The sequence below is a fragment of the Vipera ursinii genome (genome assembly GCF_947247035.1).
Source record: "Vipera ursinii genome assembly, chromosome: 1".
Lineage (NCBI taxonomy): Eukaryota > Metazoa > Chordata > Lepidosauria > Squamata > Viperidae > Vipera > Vipera ursinii.
In genome coordinates this window covers 317,026,925-317,043,682 of record NC_139512.1, presented here as the reverse complement: position 1 = coordinate 317,043,682, position 16,758 = coordinate 317,026,925, and the positions used below count along the sequence as shown (strand labels likewise).

Below are 16,758 nucleotides of genomic sequence, written 5' to 3'. Positions count from 1 at the left end.
GCAGAAAAACCAAGAAAAGTTTTACAGGTATATATTAATGATCAAGCAGGGTGTCTGCCAAAAAGACAGCTAAGGAACAATGTGAGAATGGTTTTGAACATGTGAAATCAGAAAGGGTACAAGAAAAGGATGCCCATTGTCTCCACTGCTGTTTATCCTGGTGTTGGAATCCTGAATAGAGATATCAGGCAAGATAAGAAAATAAAAGGTATAAATGTTAAGAAGGAAGTTTATAAATTGAAGGCCTTTGCTGATTATTTGGTGATTTTTCTGCAAGAACCAAAAAATAATATAGAATATTTTATGAGGAAACTAAATGAGTTTGGGTCCTTGGCCAGTTTTAAAATTAACAAGCAGAAAACATCAATGTTAATTAAGAATATGACCTCACAGTATGGTGATATAAAAAGTCTGGTTGAGTTGAGTTGAGTTGAGAAAAAAGGTGAAATATGTTAACAAACTCAAACACAAACTTGTTCAAAAATAATTATGTGCCTCTCTGGAATGGTATTAAAAATGGTTTACTAAGATGGGACAAACTGCATTTATCATTATTGGGTAGAATTTCCGTTTTACCAAAGATGCATTTCCTGTTTCAAACATTACCAATATTTGCAACTGACATTCCATTTAAACAATGGCAGAGAGATATTTCAAACTTTGTATGGTGTGTGTGTGGGGGGGGGGGAATACCAAGAATTAGATATAAACTATTGCAAGATGCTAAGGAAAGAGGAGGTTTGGGGTTATCTGATTTGAAACTGTACTTTAATGCTTGTTGCTTGCCTTGGCTAAAAGAACGGGTGAACCTTCAAAATAAGAGTTTATTGGACCTAAAAGGCCATGAATTAAGGTTTGGTTGGTACAGTTATTTGTGGTATGATAAAGTTAAAGTAAATGTTGATTTTAATAATCATTTTATCAGGCGTGCCATTTTGAGAGTTTGGAATAAATACAAAACAAGGTTCTCTATTAAGGTGCCACTTTGGGTTTTCCCACGAGAAGCCTTTTTTAGAAAAGAGATGGCGATGAGGCCAAATTGGTGGACATGGTAAAATATTATCTTTTAACTTGGGCGAGTCTACCCTCAAATCTAAAGAGGAACTAGAATCAGAAGGTCATGCCAGCCATTGGTTTACATACGTGCAACTGAAAGAAAGATTTGAACTAGATATAAAGAATCATGGGTTTAGCTTTGTTAAAAATGAATTAGAAATCCTACTGTGTGGTAGTGATGAACATATTATTGCTAAAGTTTATAAAATGTTATTGAAGTTAAATCTGGAAAATGAACAAGTAAAACATTGCATGATTCAGTGGGCAAGGAATTTTGGGTATAATATCATGCTTGAACAATGGGAAAATATGTGGAATAAAGGACTACAATTTACATAAAACTATAAACTAAAAGAAAAATTTTATAAGATAATGTACCATTAGTATTTAACACCAGATAAGTTATCAAAAATGTATAAAGGCATTTCAAATGAATGTTGGAAATGTAAGTGTAAAGAGGGGGAACTTCTACCACCTATGGTGGACGTGTGATAAAGCAATGAAATATTTGAGCAGGGTTCATATGATAACAAAGAAAATTCTTAAGGTGAATATAGAAAGAAAACCAGAGACTTTTCTTTGGGGGCTAATGGACAAAGATTTTTTTAAAAAAACGGAACTTTGATGTTACATATGTTGATAGCAGCAAGAGTGCTCTACGCTCAGAAATGGAAGACTACACTGATTCCCACAACAGAGGAATGGCTGTAAAAACTGATGGAGCAAGCAGAGATGGCTAAATTGTCTGTACTGATTCAAGAAAAGAACTCTAATACTTTTATTGCTACGTGGAAACCACTTCTGGTCTTTGTGCTTGAGGTGGGAAAAAATGAAACTTTGATTTTGGGTTTTAACAATTAGATAGATCTGATATTATCAAAATGGCTAGTTTATGTTATTTCGTAAACGTAAAAAGTTGAGGTCTGATGTTGAAATTCTATTTTACTACACCAAAGGAAGTCGGAATTCAAAGCCTTTTTTCTTCTTTTTTTTCCCTTCCCTCACTTTTCTATTCCCTTTTCCCTTCTGTATCTTTCCTGTAATTTACTTTCGTATTTTCATTGTTTTGTATACTATAAACTAATAAAAACTTATGTAATGTATTGGGCCTTGTTTTACAGAGTGTACCACGTGAGATTGTAATGCTGGAAGGTTGTTTAAGCAGGGAGCTGGCTAACAGCTCCCAGCTCCTCAGACAACCCGTCTCCAGCGCTGCCATTGGCTACCTCTAGGGTGGCAATAGGTTGCTTCAAATCTACTGGCCGCCACCTAGAGGCCAGGGTATAAATAGCTGCATTCACAGCCCTGTTCCCCAGTTCAGTTCCTGCAAGCAAATAAAGAATGTTCCTGACTGAACTCACTCGCCTCGTCTCATCATTCAAGCAACAATATAATACACAGCAACTTATATAATCTGAAGAAAGGGGGTGGCCTTTCAGCTCTGAAGGAGTGTTGGTACTCTGTCCCTGCAAGAAGCTATCACTGGACCTAATGATCCTGGACAATTTTCATCTTTTTAGGGAAGGTTGCTGAGAAGGTGGTCTGATAAGACCTCCAGAGAACTCTATAAGAAATAGAGTTCAATATCACTACCCATGATGTCCTTCTGTACAGAATAAAGGGACTGAGACAGAGGGATACCACACTGTGGTGTTGTTCTGGTTCTCCTTTCACTGAGGCCAATCTGCACTGATGGAGAGAAGAAATCAAATATATGGTCCCTTGCTGGTAGGGTGCTTGACACTTTCTCTCCACCTGCTCAACTTTTACATGAAACTAATGGGTGAGGTCAGCCATTGGTTCAGGGTCCACTATTATCATTATGCAGATGATACCCAATTATATATCTTGCAAGTGATGCTGATGCAGTGTCCCAGCGTCTGGAGGCTTTGCAGGCCTGGATGAGGAGGAATAAACTTAGACTCAATCCTGATAAGACCAAGTAGCTACGAGTATTTCAGGCCTCTGGTCTCAAGAGTCTCCATCTTTAGTCTTGGATGAAGCTGCATTACTCCATTCAAGACTGTTGCACAATCTAGAGACATCTTGGAGTCCCAACTTCTGCTTGAAGAGCAGGTAACAGCTTTGGCCAAGAGGGATTTTGCACAGATCTATCTAGTATGTCATCTGCACCTGTTCCTTCATCAGCAGGGTCCTTGGACAGGCACTCATTCCCTAAACTACTCAAGAATGGATTATTGTGGACTTCCAGAGAAGCAATGGGGGACTGAAGATTGTTCCACTATAGCAAAGCCAACTATCACAGCAACAAGAGGAGCCATCAGCTCCTCAGAATTCTCTGGATCAAAGGGAAAATAAGAATCACCCACAGGTTTGCTCCATACAGAATCTCCCTATGATGGATTAGTGGTAGGCAAATGAAAAATAATGTGAGGCATATAGTTGATGTGTTAGAGTTTTTGGAAAGGAACAACCAGATCCCTGCGGTGCTAATTTTTTTAGATGCTGAAAAAGCCTTTGATCAATTGAACTGGCAATTTTTGATGAAAGTTTTAGATAAAATGAATTTTGGGGATAAATTTTTGCAACCAATTAGGGCATTATATCAAAAACAAACTGCCCGAATAATAGTAACAATAGTTTGACAGAAGCATGTAATATTGAGAAGGGCACAAGGCAAGGGTGTCCGTTATCGCCTTTGTTATTTGTGTTAACATTGGAGATATTATTGGTAAAAATACGGAACTCGGAAAGAATTAAGGGCATACAAATTAGAGATCAGGATTATAGATTGAGAGTGTTCGCAGATGATCTGGTTGTTACGGTGACCCAGCCGGAGAACTCTGTTGTGGACCTGATGGAGATAATAATGCAATATGGGAAGGTTTCTGGATTTAAAGTTAATGCACAAAAAACTAAAATTCTGGCCAAAAATATGACAGTATCGCAAAAGGCTCTTTTAGAAGGATTAACTGGATTTGAGATTGCTAAAAGGGTCAAATATTTGGGGGTGTTTCTGTCACCCTCTAATACAAAGTTATATAAAAATAACTATGAAAAATTATGGGGAAAAATTCAAAAAGAAATGGAGAGTTGGGAAAAATTGCAATTGTCTTTGTTGGGAAGAATCGCAGCAGTGAAAATGAATGTCCTGCCTAAATTTTTATTCTTATTTCAAATGATACCGGTTCTTAAGAAAGATTCTAACTTGGAAGAATGGCAACGGGGTATCAATAAATTTGTTTGGGCAGGGAAAAGGCCACGAGTTAAGATTATGCAGGATACTCGTGAAAGAGGTGGTCTCAAAATGCCCAATCTTAAATTATATTATGAAGCTGCTGCGTTAGCAGGGATAAGTGATTGGATTAATTTGACACAAGAGAGATTATTAAATCTTGAGGGCCACGACTTGTTATTTGGCTGGCATGCATATTTGTTGTATGATAAGAAGGTAGACAATGTGTTTAAAGTGCATATTTTAAGACAGGCATTGTTGAGAGTTTGGAAGAAGTATAGACATAAGTTAGACTCTAAGATGCCATTGTGGGCAATTCCAAAACACGCAATAGAAAACATAAATGTTGGTTTCAAACATGATGTGACTACGTATAAGGAGATTTTAAGTTTGGAAAGAAATGTCTGGTGTTTGAAGCCGTATAACCTCTTGTGAGATGAGAAGATTGTTCAAACTTGGTTTCAATATACTCAGTTACGGGCCAGGTGGAAAGAAGATCAGAAAACTGGTTTTGCAATGACTGATGAAAATTTGATAAAGCAAATTAGAAATCAGGGTCCAGCACATATCAAACGGATATATCTTGCATTGATAGAAATTGACTCAGAAACAGAACTTGTTAAAGATTGTATGATAAAATGGGCCCAGAACATCCAAGAAGTTATTACAATGGACACGTGGGAAAAGATCTGGGTGAGGAACGTAAAATTTACACAAGCTCAAAACTTAAGAGAGAACTTTTATAAAATGTTTTATAGATGGCATTTAGATCCTAAAAAGCTTGCAAGTATGTATCCAAATTATCAGCCAAAATGCTGGAGGTGTGGTGGTGAAGATGCAACATATTTTCACATATGGTGGACTTGTAAAAAGGTCAAGGCTTTTTGGATAAAAATTTGGTGGAATATGCAGAAGATTTTCAAGCAAAGGATAAAGTTTTGTCCGCAACTCTTTTTGTTGGGTATAATTACAGATGCTACAGTTGTGGACACTAAGTTGATGTTGAATTTAATTACGGCAGCAAGACTTTTAATAGGTCAATATTGGAAGAAGGAGGAATTGCCGACTATAGAAGAATGGACTTTAAAGGTTTCTGACCTGGCAGAGATGGCAAAGATCTCGGCTTATTTGAAAGATCATTCGCAAGAACGTTATATTATGGAGTGGAGAAAATGGATTGAATATATCCAGAACAAATATGGGACTAAAAAGTTTCATGTAGCATTTGAATAAGTCTTCCTTTCTATTTCTTTATTTTTTTTCTTTTTTCTTTGTATGTAATATTAGTATTGTTTGTAGTTATCTTATATGAGCTAGAGAGTGATAGATCTAAGAATTTATTGTTGGTAGCATATGGATGTTTATGATTGTTATTTGTTTTTATACCCTGTACTTAGCTCTGGGAAGTGGGGGGGAAGGGGGAAAGGGGGGAGGGGAAGGGAGGGATAGGTAGGGGGAGGAGGGGGGATTGTCAAAGATAAAATGTATTTTAAAACTTTTCAATAAAAAAAAAGAATCTCCCTATGATGAGATTGTAAATATTTTTTTCTTGTGTTTTTGTGTCACTCTGCACTTCTCTCCCCCCCCTCAAAAAAATGGAGCAATGAGGTATATATGGAATGCCCTTGAAAAAAATCACTCATAAGCTACAGTAATATGCTTATATGACAACTCTGCTTCATGAGCCAGTTAGCTTCCAGGTACAATTCAAGATACTTGCTATCATATAGAACCTATATGACATAGAGCCTGGTTACTTGAAGAACCAGCTATCTCCATTAATTTCTGCCCATTCAATTAAACAGTGTGATCTAATTGGATGAAGAACGCCTTTTCTACTACAGTATCTGCCCTCTAGAATAGTATCCCCCACCCCCACCCCCCCAACAGCCATACAGCTCCCACCCTGATGAGGTTCCATTTTTGCTCATCTTGGGTGATGAACCCCTATATAAGATTTGGGTTTGTTTTGCACGGTTATTTTTCATGGGCACACATCTCTTTCTTCTTTCATTTTATTGTTGTAATTTTTTTATAGTGTAAAGCACCCCAGTTGTTTGGTGTTGGGCATTTTTAAAATTTATATATATAAACAATTTTCAATAACTGCATCAATCAACAGAGGGAAAAAGCCATAATGATTTTCCCTTATATATACAAGCTTATATGATTGTTAATCTGAAATAGAATAGTTTTTAGTTTCAGAGTAAGTGGGTCTTTTCTAATATGCCCTCATGTTTTGAAACAGACTGAATGCAGGCTCCATGCTTTATTCTTTTGATACTGCAAAAATTTACACTAATATTTTGACATGCAAATGGTTGTAAATGGTCACACTATGCAGTAATCTGGATGTGGGTGCAGCATCTTTGAATGCTAAAAATGGCACTCAGCATACCAGTAGTTGCTAGAACTATGGGACTATATTTCTTGCAGTTCCTGTCATTTGTAGTTTCTGTTGCTGATGCTGTTGAAAAAGTTCCCAGAAACACATAAAATCTGACTGAAATAGCTCTTGGAGGAAAGAAGAACCCTGAAACTCTCTAAAATGAACCTTGCTCCATTCCAGGTCAACTCAAATTCCAAACCTCTGATCCAATCTGTTCAAATGCAACTTTTGAACCTCTTTCTTTCCAGCTCTTCCTTTCATCTCTGTCTATTAGTATGCTGTTTCTACAGAAATGTAACTAAGACCCATGTGGCAAGACAATTTTTTAAAGTTTACATTAGGCAGAATTATATAATTATAATTATAATTTTCTCCCACCTAGATTTTATAATAGTCTTCTGTAGTAGAAGAAACTACCAAAGTTAGGTATGTTAAATTCCATTTGACCATATTAAACAGTTAGTTAACTCAGAATTGCAACACCAGGCTTACATGGTAAAAAGGAGGAAGGAAGGAAGGAAGGAAGGAAGGAAGGAAGGAAGGAAGGAAGGAAGGAAGGAAGGAAGGAAGGAAGGAAGGAAGGAAGGAAGGTAGGTTTTTCTGCCAAGAGAGCTAATGTGGAATCCAGGGAATTGAGCTTACCATTCTGAAGCTCTGGGTAGCCTTTGTTTCCATGGTCCTTAACAATTCTCTTAGATTCCTTATTCCTTGAATAATGTTGCTAAAGAAAAAAAAATCAAAGGCTGAATTGTCCATGAATTATGAACAACAAAAGAATCTCTCTTATATTAAATATATGTACATTCATACATATATGCATACATATATATGCACACTTATGCGTAGGTTGGGTTAATAGTAATAAAGCAAGTCAGCAAACCTTCAAAGAATACTTTCCCAGATGGTGACCGATAAGAAGAACTTGCACTTCATACTTAAAGTTTATCAGAAGGCAGTGCCTTCTCCCATTGTACCTGGCTAAAAGAGTGGTCAGAACAGAGGTGTAGTACTGTAGATTCATATGTCACCCTAACCTATTGCACGGGATAATGCTGAGGAAAAAACATGGCAGACAAAGCATGTTAATTTATGTTCAGCTCTTGGACTAAGGTAGAATATAATAGTGAAACCAGTTTTTCCCCCAGCTTAGTTTGGAGACATTTTAAAAAATATATTAAACCTAGTTTAATGCTTAGCCTAACACAGGGGTGTCAAACTCAATTTCATTGAGGGCCGCATCAGCATTGCGGTTGCCCTCAGGAGGCCGGGTGGGTATGGCCAGGGTGGGCGTGGCCTGCTGGGTGGGCATGGCTAGAGTGTGTGGTCTACTGGGTGGGCATGGCCAGCTCTACATCGTTCGCATCAAGGGTGCCTATGGGGGCCTGGGCAGGAGTGGGACAGATCTGAGGGTCTCTGGCAGAAGGAGGGTCTCTGGGTCAGGGCCAAGGCACTGGGGGCCGTTCCCTCACTGTTTCCAGTATAGCTTCGCGGGCCGCATGAAACCACTTTGCGGGCCGGATCCGGCCCCCGGGCCTTGTGTTTGACATGTCTGGCCTAACATATATCTCTATTTATTATTACAGAATAACTGTGCCACAGTCTTCAACTACTGTCCTTAGATTGGCTACCCATTCCTGAATCAGAGAATCTGTACATTTCTTTCCCTGAATTTAGGATATGTTGTAAAGTAGTTTTGTTGACAGTAAACCCACTTTTCCCCATGACTTATGGTCTATCTCACACAGATTTTAGCTATAAAAAAGGAGAAACTTCCTAGTATTAAGAGCTGTATCTTGTGCTGCTTTGATAAACACTATTTCACTGAATGTATTTAAGCAGAAGCTGATTATCCTTTTATCAAGGATTCTGTAAACTACATAGCAGACCTCTAGAAACCATGGGCTCTCTATGGAAGTTCCTCCTGTTTCAATCTGAAAACCAGTTAATATTTTATTTTACATCAAGAAATGTGCACTTGAGATGTCAAAAAAATTGAAGTGCCTATCTGAAAGGAAACAGATGCACACAGACGCATAACTCACATACCAGAAAATTTTACTCCCTGAAATCACATCACAGCCTGTAAGGATTTGTTGCACTTAGAACTCTACATACTTCATCTCTTAACTTAAGAAACAAAATCATTTCTCTAATCATACCACATTTAGAAATCACTCATCTAATAAGAACATCATCAAGTGACCCACTTCACTTTCCACATTTTGTTTACTTGGCTTATGAAGAGATCTGTCTGCACCCTCTTGTGGCAGAGAAAAAAACAGATCCAATCCAATCTACTTTTTTTCGTCCTACATTGATTCTCTGTATTAAAACAGTGGGGAGAGAATTACAACTAAAATTTCTTGTAATTTAGAATCCTAGAATGATACCTCTCCTAACAATTAATTGTTCCTTTTTGGTGATTAAATGAAGTTTGATAATGTATTCTTAGTGGTACATCTTTTTATCAATTGAACACAGCGTTGATTTCAGGGGTATTCAAACAAACCCACTAAACCAAAATTAGCAATTAGCTTTATGCATGTATAACCTGTTTGCTTCCAGGGCACCTTTTTCATTAATGCTGAAAACAAATACAGGTAGTCCTCGACTTAACGACAATAATTAACCTCAAAATTTCTGTTATTAAGTGAGATAATTTTTACGTGAGTTTAGTCCCATTTTATGACCTTTCTTGCCACAGTTAAGTGAATCACTGCAGTTGATTAGTTAGTAACCCAGTTGTTAAGTGAATGTGGCTTCCCCATTGACTTTGCTTGTCAGAAGGTCGCAAAAGGTGATCACATGACCTTGGGACACAGCAACAGTCACAAATATGAACCAGTTGCCAAGCGTCTGAATTTTGATCACATGATCATGGGGATGCTGCAAAGGTTGTAAGTGTGAAAAATGGTCATAAGTCACTTTTTCAGTGCTGTTGTAACTTTGAACAGTCATTAAACGAACTGTTTTAAGTCAAGGGTAAGACTAGAAAATCCATTCCTGCTACTCAATCATAATTTGGACAAGTGAAGGACCTTACTTCAACATCTCCTTATTTCATAAGTACGTCAACATTGTACAATTTCAATCAGTTCTTGCTTGTATCTTTTTACCTACTGGTAGTTTTGAACAGAACTATATCCAAAGCTTTTTATGTGAAATCCTGTTTATTATATACCTACCCTCTCTTTAAATGAGCCACATATGCACTCTGTAGAGCTGCTTCCAGAAAGTAAGGAAGTTCAAAATCCAAGGAAGACATCTGACTGCCTTTTATGCTTCTTGTATGTGTATTATTAAACCTCTGGTAATAGAAGAGAGAGATAGGGAGAGAGATGACAGATAAATATGAACAATAATTTTGCTTAATGCTTATTCTATTCTTCCTCTAAAGGTCAGGGAAAATGACTAATATAAGGGAAAGAGGATGGGGTAAAGATAATTTGAAATTTGCTTTGAATTACACTTGTTATTCCTTTATAGTTTGGCCATTTTTTTGTGCTGGTTTCATAAGGATCACCAGAGAAAGATCCTTATATTTCCCTCTGTATTTCTGGTAATATACTAAGCAGATCTACATAATTTAAGAGTCACAAACTATAAACAAAAGAACAGCTAAAACCACAAGTGGTAGCCCATTAAAGACTCAATAGCTCTTTCCTTTCTATGGTTTAATTGAAACTGAAAAAAACAGAAAAGTGGTTAAGCATCTGAGTACTGGATCCCATAAACTGGATGGATTACAAATCAATACCTGCCCTTCTATGAGCCCCAAATTAGGACTGTGCAGTGACTTGAAGGGAAAAATTTTTTGAAGGGGAAAAGAGTGACTTGGAGTGCATGAGGCTATTCGCACAGCACCTCTTGAAAACTCCTAAAAGCTGCTGCATTTTTTTTCCAGCACAGCTGTTAGTGTGATCTCAGGAAAACATGGATTTGGTTTAAGGCACTGACAGTGGGTCTTCCATTAGTCCCATATACAGTCCAAAGCATCTTCAAATCCAAACTACTGAACAGACCTGCTAGATTATTCAATAGTCTGTAATCAGATTACCATCTTTAACAACTAGATTTCATAATAACATCTGCAGCAATTTGTAATGATGTCAAACTGTGTCAGTTACAATTAAATCTTCCCATCTTTTACGTAAGCTACTGTATTTGCATAATAATGTAAAGATGCACATTTTGTCAATAGTTCCCTGCACTGATGTCCCTTTTGTGGATGCACATCAACCTTGGTTGATCACAAAAAAGCTAAAGAGCATCAAACCTACTCAGTAGCTCAATGGGATGCTGCTAAATGCAAGAGTTGAAACATCCTAGAAGATTATGGCAAACCCACTTCTATACTGTTGCCAAGAAAATACCATGGGTGGACCAGGAATTGAGCATGACTTGAAGACTTTTCTTTACCCAAATGTAAAATAACCTTGAATTTAAGATGGTTCCTGACCCCAACATACAAAATAAAAGGGAAACTTGGGATGCACCCATTATCAAATTTGTAATTGAGCAAAATGACCTTCCCATTTTAAAGGTAAATTGACTGTAGAAAAAAAAATTAGTCTTTATTTTAGATAAATACAGTAAAAGCATATAATACGGTTTTGCATAAACCACAACTGATATAGCACACATTATTCAAAATCTGGCAATTTTCCTCAGAATCTTTAAAGTGACAATAAATTTATTCTATTCTGTTCTGTTCTGTTATTAATTTTACATATTTATCTGTGGTATTTTAGTGATTTTCAAACCTGTGTTCTGTAATTCAGTATTCAAAAAGCTGGCAAAATGTGGTGCTAAAATATAAAATTATATACAGGGATCTGATTCAAATTCCCATTCAGCCAGGTGCATGAAGTCTTGGGCTATTTGGACTTAACCACCTCAGAAAAGTAATAGGTGAGCAAAAGACAGCAGCATCTCGAGCATATTGGAGGGAAAGCAGAATAAAAATGAGCATCAGGCATGATCCCAGAGTCTATAATTTAGCACATTTTCTGGCTTTTGTTTAGTGGAAAACAAGTTAAACAGTGATATAACAGGGATATAGAGCTGACTCTTAATTTACCTTCTCCAGTTCTTGCAGGAAAATCTGAGCGATTACACATGCCCTTTCAAAGCAAATCATGACTTCCTCGTCTCTTTCTGACAGCCGGATTTGGGAAGCAAAGGAATTGGGCGAGCGTTCCAGTGCCAAGCCTGTGAAAACAGCAACAGTGTCTCTTCAATGCCATGCTGAAAAGCACTAACTATAAATTAGTTCTCACTTTGTGCAACCATCCCCATAATCTTCACTACCTAGAGAAGTCTAACCTAGCTGGAGGTTATTTACTGGAGTGAATTTAAATCTTATATCCTGATTTAAAGGGGGAGAGCTTCAGGACAACCACACCCTAGAATCTCTCAGGCTGTATTTAGTAGGTTAGAAGGTTGTAGCTATAGTCTGGCAAGGTTCTGTCCATGGTTAGATGTAAGCAAATAAAGGACTGTTGTGTGGTCTTTGGGGTTGGTCTTGAATTCCAAGAGCATAGGTTGCTTCAGCTTCAGGAAGAGTAGTATCTTTTATATTGTAGCTAGTTTATTGCCACTGATTCCCTTTCCATGATGGGGTTTTTTTTAAAAAAGGGGGGGGATTAACCTTCTAGCTACCATGTAGCTAAATAGACATGTTTGCATCCATATGAGAAATATGAGCAATATGCAAGGATATTTTTAAAATCAAAAGGGGGTGGTGAGCAAAGTTTTCAGATTAGTAACAGAATTGCAGCAAGAAGCTACAGTATTTACACTGTAAAGCTCTCTATTTTCCCTAGTTTTGCAGAAAACAAATATAAAAAACCCTCTCTACAGCATGTTGTCTTGTTTACATACATAATACATACACACACACACACACACACACAAACACACACACACACACAAACAGAGAGAGAGAGAGAGAGAGAGAGAGAGAGAGAGAGAGAGAGAGAGAATCATGGGGTTATAAAGACTTTGGAGGTCTTCTAATCCAACCCTTTACTGAGGATAAGAATCCTCAGGCTATCCCAGACAAATGAGCTTTAAGGTGGTTGTTCTTTGTTTATCTGTTAAAAAAAACAATTTATATTCTTCCGGTATTGTATTTCAACTATGAGTTCTATCCCCCCAGGTTTCAATCACACCAATAATGTCATAGTCCACCACCACCATCCATACTAGGATTTCAAGTTCTCCTGGTTTGTTCTTCCTACTCTGTGAATAAGCAATTGAGCCTTCTTAGGTTTGCCTGTTGCATCTCCTAGTAGTGTATTTCTGAGCACTCCTTCTTTATCACTTGCTGATTTGTAAGATTTAATGCCTTTGGGCTTATGCTTAAATGTGGTTGTCGATCTCCCTTCCCCTTCAGATATAGTTGAAAGCCCACTAGATATTGATGGCATTATATTCATTATATTGTATGTTGCATTATACCATACTGCATATACTGAATATATTCATTATATCCAATATTGCATTCATTCATCCTAATAATTTAAACCAGCTTCTTATGTACATATACATGTGGAATCTGGCTACTGTCCATAAAATTATTATGTAAAGGTAAAGGTTCCCCCGCACATGCGTGCTTGTCGTTTCCAACTCTAGGGGCCGGTGCTCATCTCCGTTTCAAAGCCGAAGAGCCAACGCTTGTCCGAGGACGTCTCCGTGGTCATGTGGCCGGCATGACTACACGCCAAAGGCACACGGAGCGCTGTTACCTTCCCACCGGAGTGGTCCCTATTTTTCTACTTGCATTTTTACGTGCTTTCGAACTGCTAGGTTGGCAGAAGCTGGGATGAGTAACAGGCGCTCACTCTGTTATGCGGCACCCGGGATTCGACCCGCCAAACTGCGGACCATCTGATCGACAAGCTCAGCGTCCTAACCCACTGAGCCACCACGTCCCTAAAATTATTATAGAGAAATATATACACAAATACTTAAGATTGGGACAGGCTCAGTTCCACAAATAAGGTCAATTTTAATACCATCTTTTTCTGCCTGTCTAATTAGGATTCTGTATTTCTCCATTCAATCCTTATGTCACATTCTTATTTTCCTTTTCCTCTCTTTAAGTAGAAGTTATGTAAAGGCACCTTTGCAGACAGAAAGTCCCCAGTGGAATTCCTGGCACCTCCAAGTAAACCTGAAAAAATCCTTCTCTGATCCTCTGTACAAATACAGCCACTCATTATAGATAAAAGTGAGCTTCAGAGATTAAAAGGTCTTATTCAGATGTAGCAATTTCCTGAGTTCCTTCTCTCTGTTCCTATCTATTTTGTCCTTAGCTACCTTATACTGTACCTCCACACAGCAGGTTATTTTTTTCTTCAACATGCCTACACAGTCAGCCTGGAAATTGGAACAGAATGTACAGAGGGGAATGGAAAAGCCCGTCCAATTTATTACTGCGATTATTACCAAACCTGAACTTTGCCCATTAATGCAGTCTTAACTTCAAAGATTAAAATCATGTGGGTCATATCTCTCTCTCTCTCTCTCTCTCTCTCTCTCTCTCTCTCTCTCTCTCTCTTTCCCTCCCTCCCTCTCTCTCTCTCTCTCTCTGCCTCTCTCTCTCTCTCTCCCTCTCTGCCTCTCTCTCTCTCTCTCTCTCTCTCTCCCTCTTTCTCTCTCTCTCCCTCTCTGCCTCTCTCTGTCTCCCACCCCCCACCCCCACCCAACATTAGAAGTGAAAACCCCTGGCAAAAGCAGTCCCTTAAAAGCCATACCAAACAAATACAGCTAGTCCTTGCATTGTTGTTGTTAGCTGCGAAGTCGTGTCCGACCCATCGCGACCCTATGGACAACATTCCTCCAGGCCTTCCTGTCTTCTACCATCTTCTGGAGTCCATTTAAGCTCACGCCTACTGCTTCAGTGACTCCATCCAGCCACCTCATTCTCTGTCGTCCCCTTCTTCTATTGCCCTCAATCTTTCCCAGCATTAGGCTCTTCTCCAGTGAGTCCTTCCTTCTCATTAGGTGGCCAAAGTATTTGAGTTTTAGCTTCAGGATCTGGCCTTCTAAAGAGCAGTCAGGATTGATCTCCTCTAGGACTGACCGGTTTGATCGCCTTGCAGTCCAAGGGACTCGCAGGAGTCTTCTCCAGCACCATAGTTCAAAGGCCTCAATTCTTTGGCGCTCAGCCTTTCTTATGGTCCAACTTTCACTGCCATACATTGCAACTGGGAAGACCATAGCCTTGACTATACGCACTTTTGTTGACAGGGTGATGTCTCTGCTTTTTAGTGTGCTGTCTAGATTTGCCATGGCTTTCCTCCCCAGGAGCAAGCGTCTTTTAATTTCTTGGCTACAGTCCCCATCTGCAGTGATCTTGGAGCCCAGGAAAACAAAATCTGTCACTACCTCCATTTCTTCCCCATCTATTTGCCAGGAATTGAGAGGGCCAGTTGCCATGATCTTGGTTTTCTTAATGTTAAGTTTCAACCCAACTTTTGCACTCTCCTTCTTCACCCGCAACAAGAGGCTCTTTAGTTCTTCTTCACTTTCTGCCATTAGAGTGGTATCATCTGCGTATCTTAGGTTGTTGATATTTCTTCCGGCAATCTTAATTCCAACTTTTGATTCATCTAGCCCTGCCTTTCTCATGATGTGCTCTGCATATAAGTTAAATAGGCAGGGCGACAGTATACAGCCTTGCCGGACTCCTTTCCCAATTTTGAACCAATCAGTGGTTCCGTGTCCAGTTCTCACTGTTGCTTCTTGACCCGCATATAGGTTTCTCAAGAGACAAATAAGATGGTCTGGTACTCCCATCTCTTTAAGAACTTGCCACAGTTTGTTATGATCCACACAATCAAAGGCTTTAGCATAGTCAATGAAGCAGAAGTAGATGTTTTTCTGGAACTCCCTAGCTTTCTCCATGATCCAGCGTATGTTGGCAATTTGATCTCTAGTTCCTCTGCCTCTTCGAAATCCTGCCTGTACTTCTGGTAGTTCTCGATCCACATACTGCTGAAGTCTAGCTTGTAGGATTTTAAGCATGACTTTACTAGCATGAGAAATGAGTGCAATGGTGCGGTAGTTTGAACATTCTTTGGCACTGCCTTTCTTTGGAATTGGAATGTAAACTGATCTTTTCCAATCCTGTGGCCACTGTTGAGTTTTCCAAATTTGCTGGCAAATTGAGTGTAGCACTTTTACTGCACTGTCTTTTAAGATTTTGAATAGCTCAGCTGGAATACTATCACCTCCACTAGCTTTGTTGTTGCTCAGCTTTTCTAAGGCCCACTTCACCTCACATTCTAGGATGTCTGGCTCGAGGTCAGTGACCACATCATTGTGATTATCTGGGACGTTAAGCTCATTCTTGTATAGTTCTTCTGTGTAATTTTGCCACCTCTTCTTAATCTCTTCTGCCTCTGTTAGGTCCCTGCCATTTTGGTCCTTTATCATGCCCATTTTTGCATTAAACGTTCCCTTCATCTCTCCAATTTTCTTGAAAAGATCTCTGGTCCTCCCTATTCTATTGTTTTCTTCTATTTCTTTGCACTGTTCATTTAAGAAGGCATTCTTATCTCTTCTAGCTATTCTCTGGAATTCTGCATTCAATTGGGCATATCTATGTTTTTCTCCCTTGCCTTTCGCTTCCCTCCTTTCCTCAGCTATTTGCAAAGCTTCCTCAGACAGCCATTTTGCTTTCTTGCATTTCTTTTTCTTTGGGATGGTTTTGGTTGCTACCTGTTGTACAATGTCGCGAACCTCTGTCCATAGTTCTTCAGGCACTCTGTCTATCAGATCTAATTCCTTAAATCTATTTGTCACCTCTACTGTATATTCAACAGGGATATGATTTAATTCATACCTGACTGGCCTAGTGCTTTTCCCTACTTTCTTCAGTTTAAGCCTAAACTTTGCAAGTAGAAGCTCATGGTCTGAGCCACAGTCAGCTCCTGGTCTTGTTTTTACCGACTGTATAGAGCTTCTCCATCTTTGGCTGCAGAGCATATAGTCAATCTGATTTCTGTGTTGACCGTCTGGTGATGTCCATGTGTAGAGCCGTCTCTTGGGTTGTTGGAAAAGAGTGTTTGCTATGACCATCGTATTCTCTTGACAAAATTCTATCAGC

The 16,758-nt window shown here is 38.8% G+C and overlaps 1 protein-coding gene across 3 annotated transcripts in view; it reads right to left on the bottom strand.

Moving 5' to 3' along the window:
* TTC7A (tetratricopeptide repeat domain 7A) overlaps positions 1–16,758 on the bottom strand; it is a 189,835-nt gene that overhangs the window by 160,134 nt on the left and 12,943 nt on the right. For all 3 annotated transcript variants that reach the window (XM_083370776.1, XM_083370778.1, XM_083370777.1), the window contains exons 4-6: positions 11,722–11,852; positions 9,827–9,948; positions 7,284–7,362 (exon numbers count right to left, since the gene is read on the bottom strand). In XM_083370776.1, coding sequence (XP_083226902.1) covers positions 7,284–7,362; positions 9,827–9,948; positions 11,722–11,852 — 332 coding nt within the window. The remainder of the gene's footprint in view (positions 1–7,283; positions 7,363–9,826; positions 9,949–11,721; positions 11,853–16,758) is intronic.